Consider the following 20,099-nt stretch of genomic DNA (forward strand, 5'->3'; position numbering starts at 1 on the left):
TATGGTGTTGTTATTTTCGGTTTCCATAGTAAATTTTATATGAGGATCTATTTTATTTAGTTGTTCTAGGATTTTATTTTTGTTGGTATGCCTATTATCTATTATAACAAATACATCGTCTACAAATCTACACCAAAAGGGGATGTTGTCTAGTTTTTGGATATCTTGGTGTTCTAGGTAGTCCAAGAAATCCAAAAACTAGACAACATCCCCTTTTGGTGTAGATTTGTAGACGATGTATTTGTTATAATAGATAATAGGCATACCAACAAAAATAAAATCCTAGAACAACTAAATAAAATAGATCCTCATATAAAATTTACTATGGAAACCGAAAATAACAACACCATAAATTACCTAGATATATCCATAATTAGGCACAATAACCACTTAACATATAAAATATACAGAAAACCTACTCACACATCTAACACAATAAAAATAGTCTCCACCCACCCACACACGCACAAGAAACCCGCATACTATAGTATGATATACAGAGCATACAATATACCACTCACGAAAAAAGACTTCAATAAAGAATTGAATCTAATCCATGAAATAGCCAGACAGAACGGATATAAAAAAGAAATGATCAACAAGATCATTAACAAAATAAAAAACCAATCTAAAACTAAGCTAACTAGAACCGAAAAAGTTAAAAAAGACTATGTACTATTCACTTATAACAATAGCCACATACATTCCATAACTAACATTTTTTAAAAACAAGGCCTGAAAATAGCCTACAAAACCACACGTAGCAATACCAACATCTTACATAATTCCAAATCAGTCAACAACATAAATCAATACAACCACTCAGGTGTCTACCGCCTGAAATGTAATGACTGCGAGGCCAGCTACATAGGGCATACTGGGAGAAACTTTCAGATATGATATAACGAACACATAAATGCAGTTAAACATAGACATTTTTCAGCCATGGGACAACATATTAATGACCAAAAACATAGATTCACAAATATTAACAATGACATGCAAATTCTGAATACCAACCCTAAGAGCCCCTTACTCAGTATATTGGAAGAATTCTACATAAACTTAGACCAATACGTCAACCCAAATTTCAACTTAAATGAAATCACAGAAAAAACCAACATTCTTTTCGATACAGTCATTCCCCTTCTAAAAAATTATTATTTGAAAAGAATTAAGAAACAACAACTCACACATACAAATGAACCGCTTAAAGACTTCCCCTACTCTAGCCCTGCTCCCTCCAAACCTCTCCTCAGCAGCTGCGAACTACAGCCCCAGAATAACACGTAACAGATCTCGACGTGCAGTCGTGCAGCACACACAGTGCCAACACTCAACGTAAGTACTTCAACACACAACTCACTTTTCGCAACCTATTACATGCCGTTTCTTATACAAATTATTTCTACTTACAGATATCGTATTCTACAACATAAAAGAAGCCCTCACGCTATCACCAGAACAAATGTACATTGGCTAACATCGATATAATTTAAACCTTACTTCAGGATGTATGGCATATCAAATGAAATTCAGTTCATAATAGGCACTATTTAACTTAGCAATAATGGCACACGCAGTTCTTCACAACGACATCTGTATATCAAGATAACTTCATCACCTGCATACTAGCAGTAGTCAAGGAACATTGGAACGAATGAAAAACAGTTATAAGCCTCAACTTTAGCATATATACACCGTGTACTTACCAGTTTACAAGTACAATGTAGCAACAACAAACAGTACAAATTGGAACAAAAAAATTGGACCCATTTTATTTGTTTTTACCATTTCATCCATTTTTAACCGGCCTGTTACATCGGGTCTAAAACTTTTTATGTATATATATTCTTGAAGACGATAAATGCTGTAAATATGTAACAATTTTACAAACACTAGTGTAAACAAGTGTAAACTTCATTTGATGTTTAATAGATTAGGCACAATGAGGTGTTATGCCTCACATAACAAGTAGTTTTCAAGCCAAAGAATAAGATCCATTCACTATTTTAATAAGCAACTTTTTAATGTTTGGCTTAATTGGGTCAGTTGTATGAAGGTGTAATGTCTTACATATGATGTTTTTGAAACCAATTTAATGTGTGTCAGCTGAGGATGACCCCACAGGGGTCGAAACCGGTACTGACTGAATTTACTGCATTATAGTAAATAAATGTTGTATTGATAAGGTGGAGGCTTCTAAATTATTTTTATGTTCATGTTTCCAAAAGACAAGGAGAGACAAAATAAGGAATGAAAGTATTCGGCAACAACTTGAATTGGAGAGGAGCCTGTTGGAAACCTTAGAATTAAGCAGATTATGATGGTATGGACATATGAAAAGGATGGCTTCAACTTTGAAAGGAATGTTGTTCGTAAGAGGCCCAGAGGGAGGCCTCATGACAGTTGGGAAAAGCAAATTTCAAAGACCTTGCCAAACGTGATGTAAATTGGCAGCAAAATGTAGAACATCGACAGGATGAACTGGAACACCCACACCTGGCTTGCTGGAGAAAAAAATAGATGATGATGATGAGGAGGAGGATAAATGGTAACATTAACCTCACTGAAAATGAGACATGGCATAATAGAATAAATAAACTGACCTGGGTGACCGGATGCAAATAGATAAAAAAAAAAAGAAAACAAAACTATTTAAAAAATAGGACAGTGCCAGTAAAAGGAGGACACAAAAGTCCTCCTTTGAGAGTGTGACTTTAGACTTTATACTCTAATTTTCACATACATAAATAAAATTTATCCATTTGCATATTCTTACAAAATTTAAACAATGAAATAATTTGCACACTTTGCTGAGCATTCAGTTGCTTTCAGGAGTTTTCCTTTAGATAACATTGAACCATTAAAATGATTTTCACATATTTTACTTTGAAACAGTTCCTATTATTAGTCCATTGTGCTAAGATCAGTGACAATAGTTTTTCTACATTTACATTGTGCCCTGGTATAGGAAAAGTATTCTGCAAGTTTTAATAACTTTGAACTACAATCAAATGATTTACATGAATTTAAATACTTTGCCCGTTTCTGACTACAAAGTAACTTGTTAAAATCAGGGTCATTACCAGTCTCATTCAGGAATTGTTTGAAATTGCAGAAGCGATCAAAATACTTCATATCATCAATTTGAAAGGACTTAATTTGCAAATACAGAATACATTTTTCAACATCACAATAATCAATGTCACTTTTCAGTGCCATTCATTTAAAACAGGCTTCCTTCAAATCCCGGTTACCTCCTGTCGCTTGTCACACATTAACATAGCAGTATTGCTGAGAGAGAATCAGTAATAGCACAATCAGGAAGAAACGGATCTCATTCTTTGGACATCTAGTCCGGACACCAGGAAACAGGATCATCAGAAGAATTATTGAAAAATGATGGAAATGTAAGAGTAACATCAAATCGGTTACAGAAATCAAGAAAGATATAAGGTAACTACAAATTACAATAGAAGATAAGGTAAAAGAAACAAAGTCACGAAGCTCACAGACAAGCCAAGCAGACTACAAAACAAGATCAACAGACAGACAGTGGGATGGGTTATTTCAGACAAAAATAGTTAAGATCAAAGAGAATGAAGAAGAATTGGGTTGACAGGGAAATGAAAAACCCTCTTATAAAATTGACTAAAGCAATTCTTCTTCTTCTTCTTCTTCTTCTTCTTCTTCTTCTTCTTCTTCTTCTTCTTCTTCTTCTTCTTCTTCTTCTTCTTCTTCTTCTTCTTCTTCTTCTTCTCCTTCTTCTTCTTCTTCTTCTTCTTCTTCTGCTTCTTCTTCTTCTTCTTCTTGGCCAGCTTTAGACCCCATTATTTCAACTGTTTGCATACTTGAGCTTTAATTCTTTCCCATTATTTCTCCTTTCCTTCACACTTGTTGCCTGTTTTCATTGTCCGTTTTTCTTGGAATCGGTGGTATGCTCAAACTTTCTTCTGGAGAGGAACACGTTTCTGAATGTCTTTGTGTGTGATCCATATTTCTCGAAGGTCTTTTTCAGCTTTGGTGAACCAGGGTTGCTTAGTTTTCTTGCTTACAAAGTAGGAAAAGATCCACGAGCTCATACTTGTTATGTGTCCATAAAAATGATTCCTCTGTTTCGGAATGGTGTCTGTTATCATTTCCACATGCAGGTACAGTTCCATCTCCTGTGCTTACCATTTTCTCTGATTAGTCCTAGGATCTTTCTCAGAATTTTTCTTTGTTTTGCTTCTAACCTTTCAATTAAACCCTTCCTGTTCAATGCAAGGCATTCTGCTGTATACAGGGCCTAAGCTTGGTGTTGATGGACACCTAAAGTTAGTAGTAACAGTTGATTCCATCATGCTAGTAAGTTGAAGATAGCAGAGAGATCAATTTTAATCTATCTCAGTAGTACAACTATAAAGCCTTAGAGATTGCCTCAACATATTTTCTGGCTTCTGGGAAGAGAAAGCAATTTCATCTGCTAAATAAGTTCAGTCATGCTCCTTAGTTGGGCACAATGTTGTGAAAACATTAAAATAATAATAGCAACATTTGGAGCCCAAGTAGACGCATCCAATCCTGGCTGAGTCGAATGCTCTTTGAAGATGCCCAAGCTTCATGTCAGTTGATTTATTGGTTCATGCAAAAACTCCTGCAGGCCAAAATTGCAGCAACTTGTTGTCTCTGAAAACTGTAAAAGTAGTTAGCGGAAAATAAAAAATTGAAGGATGCTTCTCTGTACTCTTTGAAACTAAAATGGGTGTTAGGCAGGGCCATGGATTCTCAACACTTTTGTTCAACTGCATACCGAAGGAAGTACCATATTTCTCCGAATCCAAGACACTGTATTTTTCTCAGAATTTCATGTGAAAAATGAAGGGTCATCTTGCATTCATGACCTAACAGTAATGAACACCACTGGCAGTTACCTTGGTAACCACACTGCTGCTTTTCACTCCCCGCGTGAGCACACACAAAACTAGTTGCCAATCAATGTCTGCCTCTTTATTGTACATCGCTAGCCGTGGCAGCCAGTTATATAGTGCCTCTGTGTAATGTCGCTGGTTCTCGGAAAATAGTGAAGAGAGAAGGATGTTCTATTAGCCTCTACAAAAACATTTCTCAAATCCATAGAATGGCATCAAAACATGCAAGCCTTTGAATTCTTAGAAAGGCCATGGCTACTCAGTGGCAGAGTTATATTGTGTACCTCTACCTGATGCTTTGAAAAAATTAAGTTTTGTAGACAGCAGGAATATTTACGTGATGAATCATCGTATTGTAAAGATAGTGGAAAAGATATTGCCAGCAAATTTTCAACAGGTTCTTGTCCATAGTATGATGTCAATTTTAAGTTAATGGTTATTAAACACGTGGAAATGAAGAATAATTGTGCAGCCGCCTAACTAAAGCCAGTATTTAGCATTATCATGAAGACAAAGATAGCTTAACAATTGCGTACTGTACAAAAAATGTGCGAGAGAAACGCAAGGGCGGAATGGCCATACAATGGCGCAATAAGCTCGTTTGTTGACCTTCAACGTCTGCACCTTTATTATAATAGGCCTATACATTGCTAGCCATTGAAGTCGGCTGAACCCAGACGGGCGTGTAGCAGCAGCCAGTTTTATAAACAGCTGGAATATTTTCTTGATGGATTGTCATATTGTGGAGATGCGTAGAACAGGTATTGCCAGTAAAACTTCAACAGTTATCTTTGATATTATGATGCCAATTTTAAGCTAATGGTTACTAAACCCACGGAAATAAAGAATAATTGTGCAGCCACCAAAAAATATGGCATAACTAAAGCCAATGTTCGGCGTTGGTGTGAAGACAAAGATAGGCTAATAATGCGTACTGTACAAGAAAGGTATTTATATGATTTCACAAAGCACTTTTTAAGCCTGATTTAATTTTTTAAAATTTAAATTCAGTGTCATCTTGGATTTGGAGAAATACGGTAATAGAGGAATGGCATCAGATACTACAAGATAGAAACTTGTTCAGACAAAAGGTGCCCGGCTCCATGGCTAAATGGTTAGTGTGCTGGCCTTTGGTCACCGGGGTCCCGGGTTCGATTCCCGACAGGGTCTGGAATTTTAACCATAATGGGTTAATTCCCCTGGCACAGGGACTGGGTGATGTGCTGTCTTCATTATCATCACCACCACAATGCACAGGTCGCCTACGGGCATCAAATCAAAAGACCTGCACCAGGCCTCTCCAGAGGCCACACAGCATTTTTTTTTCAGACAAAGGTGTCATTTGTGTTTGTCCTGTGTTCCTTCTGTACTTATCTTTGCTTATGTCTCTTCCCTTTTCCTGTACTTATGGTAAGATGGTAGGCTGAAATTTTTCAGAAAATCTATTTTAGTTTTTTGCATAATTAGATACCAGTACTATGTTCTTTTCTGAACATTTCTATGTATTATGTATTACTTTCCTCCAATTATAACTGTATTATTAAATATTCTTAAATTTTTATGACATTTGTCACTCTGTAATAATATTTTGCCCCTCTTCATAAAAGTATTATATCTCCGATACATTTACAGTTAGAGAATTAGGTTGTTGGTTAATCTGCTACTGTGCATTTCTATAGTCAAAATCAAACTAATTTACAGAGACCTCCCCCCAACCTGACCTACTGAGAAAGTGCTTGCACGGCAAGACGCATAATGTAAACAAGGCCTTCAACAAAATTGAGTGGGCCCACATACCTAAAAATGTGTTTGTTGGTTACAGAACATTACAAACAGGAGTGTCAGATGCTGTGATAATGTGGAAGAATGGAAAGATTGCCAGACTAAAAGATTTACAACTGCTAGGTATATCACATGGACAGAAAACTGTACCAATTCTAAAATAACTTGAGAGATTGTGTACCGCCAAGTCAGATTTTGCTGCTCTCAAAATGTCTAAGGAGTCAGGAAGCAAGAAAATAAAATGGGCAAATGAACCCAAAGATAACGAGGATCCTGATTATAGTGCAGGATTCTTCTTACCACTTCCTAGGAAGAGATCTGTAAGATTTTCTAACATATACAATATACATTTCATAAAACTTTGTCTCATTTTCTCAAAACTATAAATTCTGAAAAATTTGTCCCATTTTCTCAGAAACTATAAGAGAAACTTGAATGAAAATTTCACAGTTTGTAAAATCTGCTGTGGATCCTTAGTCGTAGTGATTGCACCAGTAATTCTGCTATAATAAAAATATTTATTCACTCTTTTCACACACATGGAAATGAATGACAATACCACATCCATTCAGGATGAGTGAGTTGTACAAATATCATTTAGTTTACAATGAAAATTTCAGAGAAATCTGTTCAGTAGCTTCTGAGAAAACAGGGCATGAATTTGCTTTATTTAACATTGTTGGTATAGGGCCTACCCTCTAGACTGTCAAGAGGGTGTTGATACCCACCACCTTGATGAAACTGGGAACAGATGAATATAGAAGAACTGGTATGGATAAGGAGAGAGCACATCTATTTGAATATGTTTGTCATCGCCTCCTATTCCTGTTGCTCCAGCTTCCTCTACTGACCTGCTTTTATGTTTGTCCTACTTTGTGTTCTTATCTGGTTATGCCTTGAACTGACAACTCATTTGTTTACAACATTTATATGCATTAAGCAAGGAGGATGCTTTTGTTTCAGGTGGAGAAGATAAGACTGGTTGGCAGAGTAAGAGCCATTTCTCTTAACTGGAAGGAGAAGTGTATCGCTGTGTTATCTGACATAGTAGAAGTGTGGCGCATGCACAAGGTCTATGACTTCCATTCTGCTCTCAGGTATATTTTGTCAGTACACTTCAAATATTTGCCTCATGTTTGAGTTAAGTTATGCAAAAGTCGAAAATAAGTCGTATAGAGATAGAAAGAGTGTATATACTGTATAGAGTAGTGAATGAGCTGCAGGGCTGCGAGTGACTGCAGTGTAGTGAGGTGGACAGCAGAGTCAAGTTGTAAGTTTCACCAAGAGGATACGTTCTCTCAGTTGATGGGGTGAGAGTACCTCATGGTACTAGGTGCTGATGTAAGGAATGATCTTCATTGGGGTAATCATATTAACAAGGTAGTTAAGAAAGGTTACAGATCTCTTCACATAGTTATGAGAGTATTTAGGGGTTCTTTTATGGATGTGTTGGTTGTGGCATCATACACAACCATTAACCTGGCTCAAGGGATATAGGGTCATCTTCCCCATCCTTCACTTGAGTAATTCTTGTCTCGCGCATCCACGTTGCAGGGGTCGGTATCCTACACGTCAGTAGGCCCGTTTGAAGGAGAGCTAAGTTCAGGCAGGGACCCACTCTCATGGGGTATAACGTGAAACCCATGCCCAGGTTTACGGATGAAGACCTTAACAGCATTTTAGGCAGAGAAGGAGACCTTCGGAATGGCAAAGATGGTGGATGAGGCAACCCCTCCCCTCTGGGGAAAATTAGAAGAGGAAACCACTGCCTTGTGGAGAAGAAGGATCTTCAAAGGCTAAGAGAGTAAACCCCGAAAGAAAATCCTAAGATGCCTTAGGCTTAGCAGGTCAGCAGATGAGTAAATTTGTACTTGCTTTCAACTAGAATACAAGCCTCGGATGGAAGTTTAAAAATGGAAATGAAATTGACAAGTCTTTGACTACAGTTGCACAGTATGATGGTAATGCTGATGATCGTGCAAGTGTTAGATCAGAGAACAAAACCCTATTTGGAACAATGAATGGGAAGGAAAATGAATTGATTGACCTAATGGAGAGACAAAAACTCGACATTCTGGGATTAAGTGAAGTACAATGGAAAGGGAAACGAATGAAGAAACTAAGAAAGGGGTACACCTTGTACTGGATGGGTAACAGTAAAGAGAAAAGAAATGGAGTGGGATTTGTAGTGAATCAGAATCAATCAATCAATCAATCAATCAATCAATCAATCAATCAATCAATCAATCAATCAATCAATCAATCAATCAATTAATCAGTCAATCAATCAATTAATCAGTCAATAAATAAATAAATAAATAAATAAATAAATAAATAAATAAATAAATAAATAAATAAATAAATAAATAAATAAAATAAATATTGATCTGCATTTAGGGCAGTTGCCCAGGTGGCAGATTCCCTATCTGTTGCTTTCCTAGCCTTTTCCTAAATGAATTCAAAGAAATTGGAAATTTATTGAGCATCTCCCTTGGTAAGTTATTCCAATCCCTAACTCCCCTTCCTATAAATGAATATTTGCCCCAGTTTGTCCTCTTGAATTCCAACTTTATCTTCATATTGTGATCTTTCCTACGTTTATAAACGCCATTCAAACTTATTTGTCTACTAATGTCATTCCACGCCATCTCTCCGCTGACAGCTCGAAACATACCACTTAGGCAAAGATATCAAGGATAATTTAATAAAAAACCACCTATTCAATACTTTCCACCTGTAACATATCACTTAGTCGAGCAGCTTTTCTTCTTTCTCTCAATTCTTCCCAACCCAAACTTTGCAACATTTTTGTAATGCTACTCTTTTGTCGGAAATCACCCAGAACAAATTGAGCTGCTTTTCTTTGGATTTTTCCCAGTTCTTGAATCAGGTAATCCTGGTGAGGGTCCCATACACTGGAACGATACTCTAGTTAGGGTCTTACCAGAGACTTATATATGCCCTCTCCTTTACATCCTTACTACAACCCCTAAACACCCTCATAACCATGTGCAGAGATCTGTACCCTTTATTTACAATCCCATTTATGTGATTACCCCAATGAAGATCTTTCCTTATGTTAACACCTAGATACTTACAATAATCCCCAAAAGGAACTTTCACCCCACCAACACAGTAATTAAAATTGAGAGGACTTTTCCTATTTGTGAAACTCACAACCTGACTTTTAACCCCGTTTATCAACATACCATTGCCTGCTGTCCATCTCACAACATTTTTGAGGTCACGTTGCAGTTGTTCACAATCTTGTAACTTATTTATCACTCTATAGAGAATAACATCATCCGCAAAAAGCCTTACCTCCGATTCCACTTCTTTACTCATATCATTTATATATATAAGAAAACATAAAGGTCCGATAATACTGCCTTGAGGAATTCCCCTCTCAATTATTACAGGGTCAGATAAAGCTTCACCTACTCTAATTCTCTGAGATCTATTTTCTAGAAATATAGCAACCCATTCAGTCACTCTTTTGTCTAGTCCAATTTCACTCATTTTTGCCGGTAGTCTCCCATGATCCACCCTATCAAATGCTTTAGACAGGTCTATCGCGATACAGTCCATTTGACTTCCAGAATCCAAGATATCTGCTATATCTTGCTGAAATCCTACAAGTTGAGCTTCAGTGGAATAACCTTTCCTAAAACCGAATTGCCTTCTATCGAACCAGTTATTAATTTCACAAACATGTCTAGTATAATCAGAAAGAATGCCTTCCCAAAGCTTACATACAATGCATGTCAAACTTACTGGCCTGTAATTTTCAGCTTTTTGTCTATCACTCTTTCCTTTATACACAGGGGCTACAATAGCAACTCTCCATTCATCTGGTATAGCTCCTCCGACCAAACAATAATCAAATAAGTACTTCAGATATGGTACTATATCCCAACCCATTGTCTTTAGTATATCTCCAGAAATCTGATCAATTCCAGCCGCTTTTCTAGTTTTCAACTTTTGTATCTTATTGTAAATGTCATTTTTATCACATGTAAATAATATTACTTCTTTGGCCTTAGTCTCCTCCTCTATCTCGACATTATCCTTGTAACCAACAATCTTTACATACTGCTGACTGAATACTTCTGCCTTTTGAAGATCCTCATAAACACACTCCCCTTGTTCATTAATTATTCCTGGAATGTCCTTCTTGGAACCTGTTTCTGCCTTAAAATACCTATGCATACCCTTCCATTTTTCACTAAAATTTGTATGACTGCCAATTATGCTTGCCATCATGTTATCCTTAGCTGCCTTCTTTGCTAGATTCAATTTTCTAGTAGTTCCTACAATTTCTCCTTACTTCCACAGCCATTTCTAACTCTATTTCTTTCCAGTCTGCACCTCCTTCTTAGTTTCTTTATTTCTCTATTATAATAAGGTGGGTCTTTACCATTCCTTACCACCCTTAAAGGTACAAACCTGTTTCCACATTTCTCAACAATTTCTTTAAACCCATCCTGGAGTCTGTTTACATTTACCGTTTTCCACTGATCATAGTTACTATTTAGAAACTGCCTCATGCCTGCTTTATTAGCCATATGGTATTGCCTAATAGTCCTACTTTTAAGACCTTCCTTTCTGTCACATTTATTTTTAACTACCACAAAAACAGCTTCATGATCTTTAATACCATCTATTACTTCAGTTTTCCTATAGAGCTCATGTGGTTTTATCAGCACCACATCCAGGATATTTTTCCCTCTGGTTGGTTCCATCGGTGTCTTTCCCATATTAACTTATTTGCCATTTGTTGGTCATGCTTCCTGTCATTCTCATTTCCTTCCCAATTGACATCTGGCAAATTCAGATCTCCTGCTACAATCACATTTCTTTCCATGTTGTTTCCCACATAGCTGACTATCCTATCAAATAATACCAAATTCGTGTCAGTGCTACCCTTTCCCAATCTGTACCCTCCAAATATATCAAGTTGCCTATTATCTTTAGAAATGAGCCTTACACCTAGAATTTCATGTGTCTCATCTTTAACTTTTTCGTAGCTTACAAATTCTTCTTTCACGAGAATGAACACTCCCCCTCCCACCATTCCTATCCTATCTCTACGATACACACTCCAGTGCTGTGAAAAAATTTCTGCATCCATTATATCATTTCTCAGCCATGATTCAACTCCTATTACAATATCTGGTAAATATATATCTATTAAATTACTTAATTCTGTTCCTTCCTTTACAATACTTCTACAGTTCAACACTAACAATTTTATGTCATCCCTACTTGATTTCCAGTTCCCTGTTCCCTCATCACTGCTCCCTAGGCCATCCCATTTCCCTGAATGTACCTCCCTATTACCCTTCCAAAGAAATTTTCTAAGTTATACGTACCACTGCGGTTTAAATGAAGGCCATCTGAGCGCAGATCCCTATCTCCTACCCACCCATTAGGATCTAGAAATTTCACTCCTAGTTTCCCACATACCCACTCCATAGTCTCATTTAAATCCCCAATCACCCTCCAGTCAGTATCCCTCCTACACAGTATTCCACTGTTAACAATCTCCGCTTCCTTAAACTTCACCCGCGCTGCATTTACCAGATCCCACACATCTCCAACTATGTTGGTACTTATATCAGCTTGCCTTACGTTGTTGGTACCAACGTGAAACACTACCCCCCTTCTTCCCCTCCTCCCTCTCTTCTACTTTCCTCAACATCTGCCTCAACCTAATTCTTGGATAACATTCTACCCTGGTTCCCTTTCCTCCACACACTTTCCCCACGTGTCTAACGCTGGAATCCCCCATGACCAGAGCCTCAACCCTACCCACCTCATTTGATCCCCTCCCTTCCTGGTCAGCCCTATCTTTCCTGATAGCTGCAGAAGCTACTTCCTCCTCCCTTTTCTCCTTCCCATGACCCTGTTCCACCTGTCTGTTCCTATCCTCTACTCTACATTTCCCTTTCCTACCTTTTCCCTTCCTCTTACTTCCACACATCTCACCAACAGTTCCCTGTCCCTCATCTTCCCTCTGTTGTTCTACCTGGAGTGACTCGTACCGATTTCTCACAGACACCTGTCCTGAATTCTAATCCTGAATAGAGCCCTTAGCCTGCAATCTCCTTCCCCTTAGAACATTAGACCACCTGTCTTCTACAACTCCTCCCTTTCCTTCCCCTCCCTCTTATACATCTACTGTAACCTGTACATTGTTTGAGGGAGTCCTATCTTCCTTCCTGTCTTCTGTGAGAATCCTAATTATCTCCCTCAAACTTTCCAACTCCTCCCTCATATCCCTCAATGCCTCGTCACACCCACAGTTCGTACACTCGCGCTCTTTAGCCATTCTTTAAGGGAAAAAAATGAAATTAAAAAGAAAATAATGTATTTGCAAAAAATAAATGAATGGAGGGATGTATTATCTGGGATAGTACTCAAAGATTACACTACAATAAGGTAATTAATATACGACTACACTACAGTACTACTTAGTCGTGCTCTATTTTTTATCCTACAACCCCTCATCATCATCATCATCATCATCATCATTTCCCTTTATCCAGCTGTAGCCGGGTAGGGGCAAATATGGTTCCTCTCCACTTTCTTCGGTCTTTCCACCACTCCTCCTCCAACACTGTGTCCCAGTCCAGGTTTCTTTCTATAATGTTGCGTTGGATGGTATCCTTCCATCTCAATCATGGTCGTCCACGGTCTCTCCTTCCTTGGATTTCCATTTCCATCACCTTTTTTGGCATTCTTTCGTCGCTCATTCGCTTTATGTGCCCAAACCATCTTAGTCGGCTCTTCTCTATTCTATCATTCATTTTTTCCACTCCAATTTCTTCCCGGATTTTCTCATTCCTTATTTTGTCTCTTCTACTCTTCTGTATCATACTCCTCAAGAACTTCATTTCGGCTGCCTGTATTCGACTCTCATGCTTCTTTGTCATTGTCCAAGTTTCTGCTCCGTAAGTTGTTATGGGTACGTAATACATCTTGTACATAGTATCCTTTGCTTCCGTTGGCACATCTTTGTCCCATAACATGTTTCTTACACTATGATAGAAACAACTTCCAGCTTGAATCCTTTTACTAATCTCAGCATCCAGTCGAGCAATCTCCATTAATTCACTTCCCATGTATTTAAACGCTTCCACTACTTCCAGGGGCTTGTCTGCAAGTCTAATCTGACCTTTCCCTTCTTTCTCCCCTCTAGTCATAACAAGAGTTTTACTCTTTTCTACACTTATTTTCAATCCACATTCTTCGATCTTCCCATTCACCACATTCAACTGTTCTTGAACCTTCCTGTCGGCTTCTCCCCAAATCACAATATCATCTGCAAATAACATCATGTTCATTTCTCTTCCTCCATATGCTGCTTTTGCTGTTCTCATGATGTCGTCCATTACTGTTGTAAACAGGATTGGTGATAGAACACTTCCCTGTCTCAGCCCACTAGTTATTTTGAACCAACTTGTCCTGCCAACTTGTGTTTGCACCCAACTACAACATTCCTTATACAATGCCATGATCATTTTTATTAATCCCTGTCCAATTCCTTTTTGCACCAGACTGTCCCAAACTTTTGTCCTGGGGACACTGTCATATGCCTTTCAATGTCAATGAATGTCATCACCATATCATTCCCGTACTCCCAATGCTTTTCCATTAGTTGTCTCATAATGAAAATGGGCTCTATTGTTGACCTTCCACTTCTGAAACCAAACTGATTTTCCTGTATCTGATTCTCAACCCTCAACCTTATTCTACTTTCTAGTATCCTTTCCATTATCGTAGCAACATGGGATATTAGAGTAATTCCCCTGTAGTTCTAAAAAACTTTCTTATCACCTTTCTTGAAAATTGGGATGATTATTCCTTTTTGCCAATCCTCAGGGACCTCCTTATTCTCCCAGACATTCCTGAGAAGCCGATATGTCCACTGCAGGCCTACAGCTCTAGCTGCCTTTATCATCTCCACTGAAATTTCATCTATTCCAGCAGTTTTTCCATTCTTCATCTTTCCTACTGCGATTTCAATTTCATTCAACAGGATAAAAACTGCTGTTAAATACTGAATATCGAAAGTAATACACAAGAACTACACAATTCCAAACTGCAATTAAGCCTATCCTAATTACAACAACAGTATTTTAGTAAGAGTTTCTACGGATACCTCTACTACACCAGTACTACACAAATATTTTACAATAATAAAATAAGCACACTAAATTCTAATAGGATATTACTCGTATACTATGGTACAGTACACTACAGTAATTTTTAAACTACTTTCAGATGTATCCTAATTACGATACCGGTACCGTATGTCACTAAACTAAGCACAACAGAAATGAAATTTGCAAGAACTATTGTACTCAAAGATTACCAACGAAGCTAAATGCGTAGACAAATTATTATTAGTATTACGGTGTAATAGATACACACGAAAGAGAACACACGAATATAGCAGGCAAGATACGGCACTATCTAAATGTACTGTATCTATACTACAATGTATCTACACTACACTACACTGCGTTTGGTTAAATGCTTAAGTATCAAAAGGATTGCCGTACACGAAGAAAAACACGAATATAACTGGCAAGATACTATCTAATATATTATACCTTATCTTCAGTACAATTTTACTGAAATGTGGTTATGTGATTATTACAGCTGGTTGATTACTATTATTTTCCCTACTCCACGGGACGGAGAATAAAAGTGTCCTTAATTAGGCCTACTGAAAAATGCAAGGTTTCTCTACAATAATAATTTCTCAAATATTTCTATCAAAACTACTCCTACTACTCCAGGGACTTGAACTGCAATTACTGGGATATATGAACTTTATTATTATTAGCTAACCACTCATTGATACTGAAAGATCGAGGGAGCGAAATATAAATTACGGATACTTTAACTACCTACTCAGAAGTACAAATGATTGGAATACAAGGTCAGCTGATTTTTATTTATATTTACTTGACTGCACTACTCCCTTTGTTCATGACTGTAGCCAACAATGCAATATTTGAATATGAGGAGCAACAATAATCAATAACAATACAGCGACTGTTAACTATTACCGTGTAATCTCTTTAACTACTTTTTAAATGGAAGTTTACAGGCGTATCGTGTTTTTTTTTTTTTTAATAGCTGAAGTTGAGTATGTAAATGAAAGAATTATAATAATGCACGTACATGTAAACAAGGAACTACTGAATATAATACAGGTGTATGATCCGCAGACAGGATGTAGCATGGAAGAAAAAGAAGAGTTCCTCAATGAACTGGAAACACATATTGTTGGAGATGGGATCATGATGATAATGGGAGATCTGAATGTTCACGTGGGAACTGATAGAATGGGATATGAGAATATTCTGGGCCTACATGGGTATGGCGATAGAAATGAAGATGGAAAGAAACTGTTGGACTTTTGTATCAGAAATAACCTGATAATAAAGAACACATGGTTTACGAAGAGGAATAGCCATAAGATCAGCCAATATAGTTGGTATGGACAGTATGGAATGCTCCTCAATTTTATAATAACAGATCGAGAATGGGGAAGATACATCATGAATACAAAGATAATCCCTAGAGAAAGTATGGAAGGTGATCATAGATTATTGATTGTGGAATTAAAACAAGTAAAAAATCCCTAAAATTGTATTGAAGAAGAAACCAAAGATCAGGAATTGGAGGAGGAGGAGGATAAAAGAATGGCATTTGAAGATTGTATAAAAAGGAAGTTGCCTAACATGGAAATATGAAGTGGAGAAGAAGAGTGGGACAATTTAAGACAGACATTTGTGGAAGCAGCAATTGAGGTATGCAGGGAAACAAAAGCAAAGCTTAAGGGAAAGGGGACACGGTGGTGGACAGACAAAATAAAAAAAGAAATAAAAGAAAGGAACAAGGTGAAGAAAGAAATGGATAAGGAAAAGCAAGAAACATATCAGAGGGATGAGAATAAGATAGAAAGGTTACATGTGGAATACAAAAGATTGAAACTACAAGTAAAGAGGAGTATCAAGGAAGAAAAGGAGAAATGTTGGGGAGAGTTTACCAACAAAATTGAGCAAGATAGTCAAGGAAATCAGAAACTATTATACAGAGTAATAAAATCAAAAAAGAATAAATCAAGGAAAAATCAAGGCATTAGAGAGAGAAAATGGATCCATAGTACATGACGAAAAGAGTCTTCAGAAGATGATGGCAAAGTATTTTGAAAAACTTTCCAATGAGGATGACTGCTTGGAGGAAGAAGGAGATAAGAAAATGGAAATAATAGATGGAGAAAAAAAAGAGGCCCAATAACATGGTTGGAACTTGAAAGGGCAGTGAAAGCAATGACCAAAGGTAAAGCAAGTGGAAAAGACGAATTCAATGCTGATATGATTAAGGCAGCAGGAAGCATTGTACCACTGTTCAAAAAATGAAATAGGAAGAAATGTGAAAATTATAGAGGTATAACCCTATTATCACATAGGCTAAAAATAATGGAGAAAGTCATGGACAAAAGACTGAGGGATATAATAGAAACACAGTTAGACGAACAATATGGCTTTAGACCGAACAGATCAACAATAGACTTGATATTTTCAGTGCGAACGATAATGGAAAAACATCTGGAAAGGAACAAGGAAATCATCTTCGTATTTTTGCATTTGGAAAAAGCTTATGATACAGTTAAGAGAAAACATGTATGAGAATGCCTACTGAAAAGGAATGTACCAAAATCATTAATTAACAAGATAAAAATGTATCACGAGAGTAAAATCAGTGTACAAGTGGGGAGTGGTGACTGAAACTTTTATTTTAAAAAAGTCTCAAGCAAGGAAGTGCACTGTCACCATTATTGTTTATTATATTGATGGATGAAATCATAAAACGTGTAAAACAGAGTATCAGTAGTGATGAAGTGAATGCTTTGGTATTTGCAGATGATGTGGTGATTTAGGGAAAGGAAGAAAAGGAAGTACAAAGGAGACTGGACATTTGGAATGAAAATCTGAAGGAGTTTGGAATGGTAATTGGTAAAAAAAAACTGTAGTCATGCACTGTGGGAAAGAGAAGCCAAGTGAACATAGACAAAGAACGGTTAGAGAGTTTACATATGAGGGTCGAGTCATAAGTCATAGCAACTATTTTTTTTCTCGCGAACAGGAGACAACGCGGAAGGACATTAGAGAAGCCGGATTGGATATCGCGGAAGTAATGGAGCAGGAAAAGTGGAAGGATGGAAAGGAGTGGAGGAGGCTTGTTAACCACACCCGGGCGACTGGAGTGGGACATTGATGATGATGATGATGTAGGGATGTAAAGGAGAGGGCATATGGGTCTCTGGTAAGACCACAGTTAGCGTTTGGCTCCAGCGTATCTTCATTTATAGGACAAGGAGTTAGGGACTGGAATAAATTACCAAGAGAAATGTTTGATAAATTTCCAAGTTCATTGAAAATATTTCAGATAAAGCTAGGTAAACAGTTGATAGGGAATCTACCACCAGGTCAACAGCCCTAAATGCAAATTGTCATTGATTGATTGATTGATTGATTGATTGATTGATTGATTGATTGATTGATTGATTGATTGATTGATTGATTGATTGATTGATTGATTGATTGATTGATTGATTGACCGACCAACCGATCCAGTTTCTGCTTCCTGGCATCAGAAGAGCGGGCATAACACTCATTGAGAGATCATCTTGACAGATCCTCAATCGTGACACGGAAGTGTAGGATAAGAAAACACTGGATAAATATAGGAAAAGGGAAGAAATGTATGTTTTGATTTATGTAAGTCCAACCATTTTTTCTGTTTCTGTACAGCATCAGGTAAGAAGTGAGATGAATCTTTGTGGCGAGTTTTTACTACCAGATACCCTTCCTGACGTCAATCTCTTCAGAGGAGTTAATGGGATGAAATGAATGATGTGATATGTGGTAGTAGGAAGGAAGAGAGTGAAACAGCCTATGCCTGTTGAATAACACCAAGGGGTCTGCTCAAGGCTTTACATCTCCATCCAACGAACATATCTTTTTTTTTTCTTTTTTTTTTTCTAGTGGCTTTATGTTGCACCGACACAGATAGGTTTTATGGCGACTGTGGGATAGGAAAGATCTAGGAGTTGGAAGGAAGCGGCCGTGGCCTTAATTAAGGTACAGCCCCAGCATTTGCCTGGTGTGAAAATGGGAAATCACGGAAAACCATCTTCAGGGCTGCCGACAGTGGGGTTCGAACCCTCTATCTTCCAGATGCAAGCTCACAGCCATGCGCCTCTATCCACATGGCTAACTCTCCCAGTAACGAACATATCACCATCAGCCTCCATATGGGAACTGCGGAGAGGTTTTTGGAATAGAATCCAGGCTTTTGGCATGCAGTCTAGTGATTGGATATTTTATAACACCACCTGTCCTACCCTGCTAGGCAACGGGACTCAAACTGGCTGACGACAGTCTGAGACGTGTGGACTTGATGCCTTAACAATCATGGCCACCAGGCAGGCTTGGGGATTGAGAAGAAATATAAGATAAAAATGAAAACAGGCGGTAAACAGGACAAACACAAAAAGGAGAAGAGGATCCCAATGGAGATTGATGTGGAGATTCTCATCTGATGTCTTGTTCGTTGGCATGGAGATGGAAGTCACACAAACACACCCTGCTTGACTTTTGTTATTTCCATTACGCACTGCTGTCATCAGACATCTGCTGGCAAGATTAAGGTGCAGTGAGTTTCTCTCATCAGTTGGTCGGCAGGCAACCCCAGCTTATCTGCCTCCTGATGACTACACAGCGCAGCAACAGCACGGGAATGCCCGCACTTCGCTGTTCAGATCCGTTAAGTGTTGATCTGTCGTTCAAATTGTTCTCGTCTTGTGAAGTGTTACTTCGGCGTATAATTCTCATAATGCCTCCACATGTGTACACGGTAGAGGAGAGGGTATAACTGTGTGAAAAAAGATTGTTGCAGGGAAGCTATTAGACGATTTGTAACACAATATCCAGGTGTACGCCCTCCACGTAGAGAGACCATGCAGAAACTCATAAACAAACTGAGAGGAACTGTTTCTTTACTTGATAAGAAGTGAAGTGTTTAAAAACATGTATTTAACAAGGAAAAAGTAAATGAAATAACAGAAAGATTAGAATGTATGCCTAGAAAATCCCAAAGATGACTTGGACCAGAAGCCAGGAGTGCAGCATGCCAGGCTACAAAAATGTTAAAATTGAAACCATAAAAGGTAACTATAGTACACAAACTGCATCCATGTGATTCTGATAAGCAGGTACAAGAAATAGCGAACTTATACGTGTGAATCGGAGGATGCCAGAAATGTGTGGATGGTGGAGGAGAACATTTTCAACATCTCCTGTCATAAAGCATGAGCTTATT

At 37.8% G+C, this 20,099-nt stretch overlaps 1 protein-coding gene across 1 annotated transcript in view; it reads left to right on the plus strand.

Annotated features, from left to right (window-relative positions):
• The window catches only part of LOC136874257 (WD repeat-containing protein 97-like), a 125,545-nt gene that overhangs the window by 39,043 nt on the left and 66,403 nt on the right, over positions 1 to 20,099 (plus strand). The window contains exon 3 of the mRNA XM_068227710.1: positions 7,659 to 7,792. Within this exon, the coding sequence (XP_068083811.1) occupies positions 7,659 to 7,792 (134 nt within the window). The remainder of the gene's footprint in view (positions 1 to 7,658; positions 7,793 to 20,099) is intronic.

Source organism: Anabrus simplex, chromosome 5, assembly GCF_040414725.1.
Source record: "Anabrus simplex isolate iqAnaSimp1 chromosome 5, ASM4041472v1, whole genome shotgun sequence".
Classification (NCBI taxonomy): Eukaryota; Metazoa; Arthropoda; class Insecta; order Orthoptera; family Tettigoniidae; genus Anabrus; species Anabrus simplex.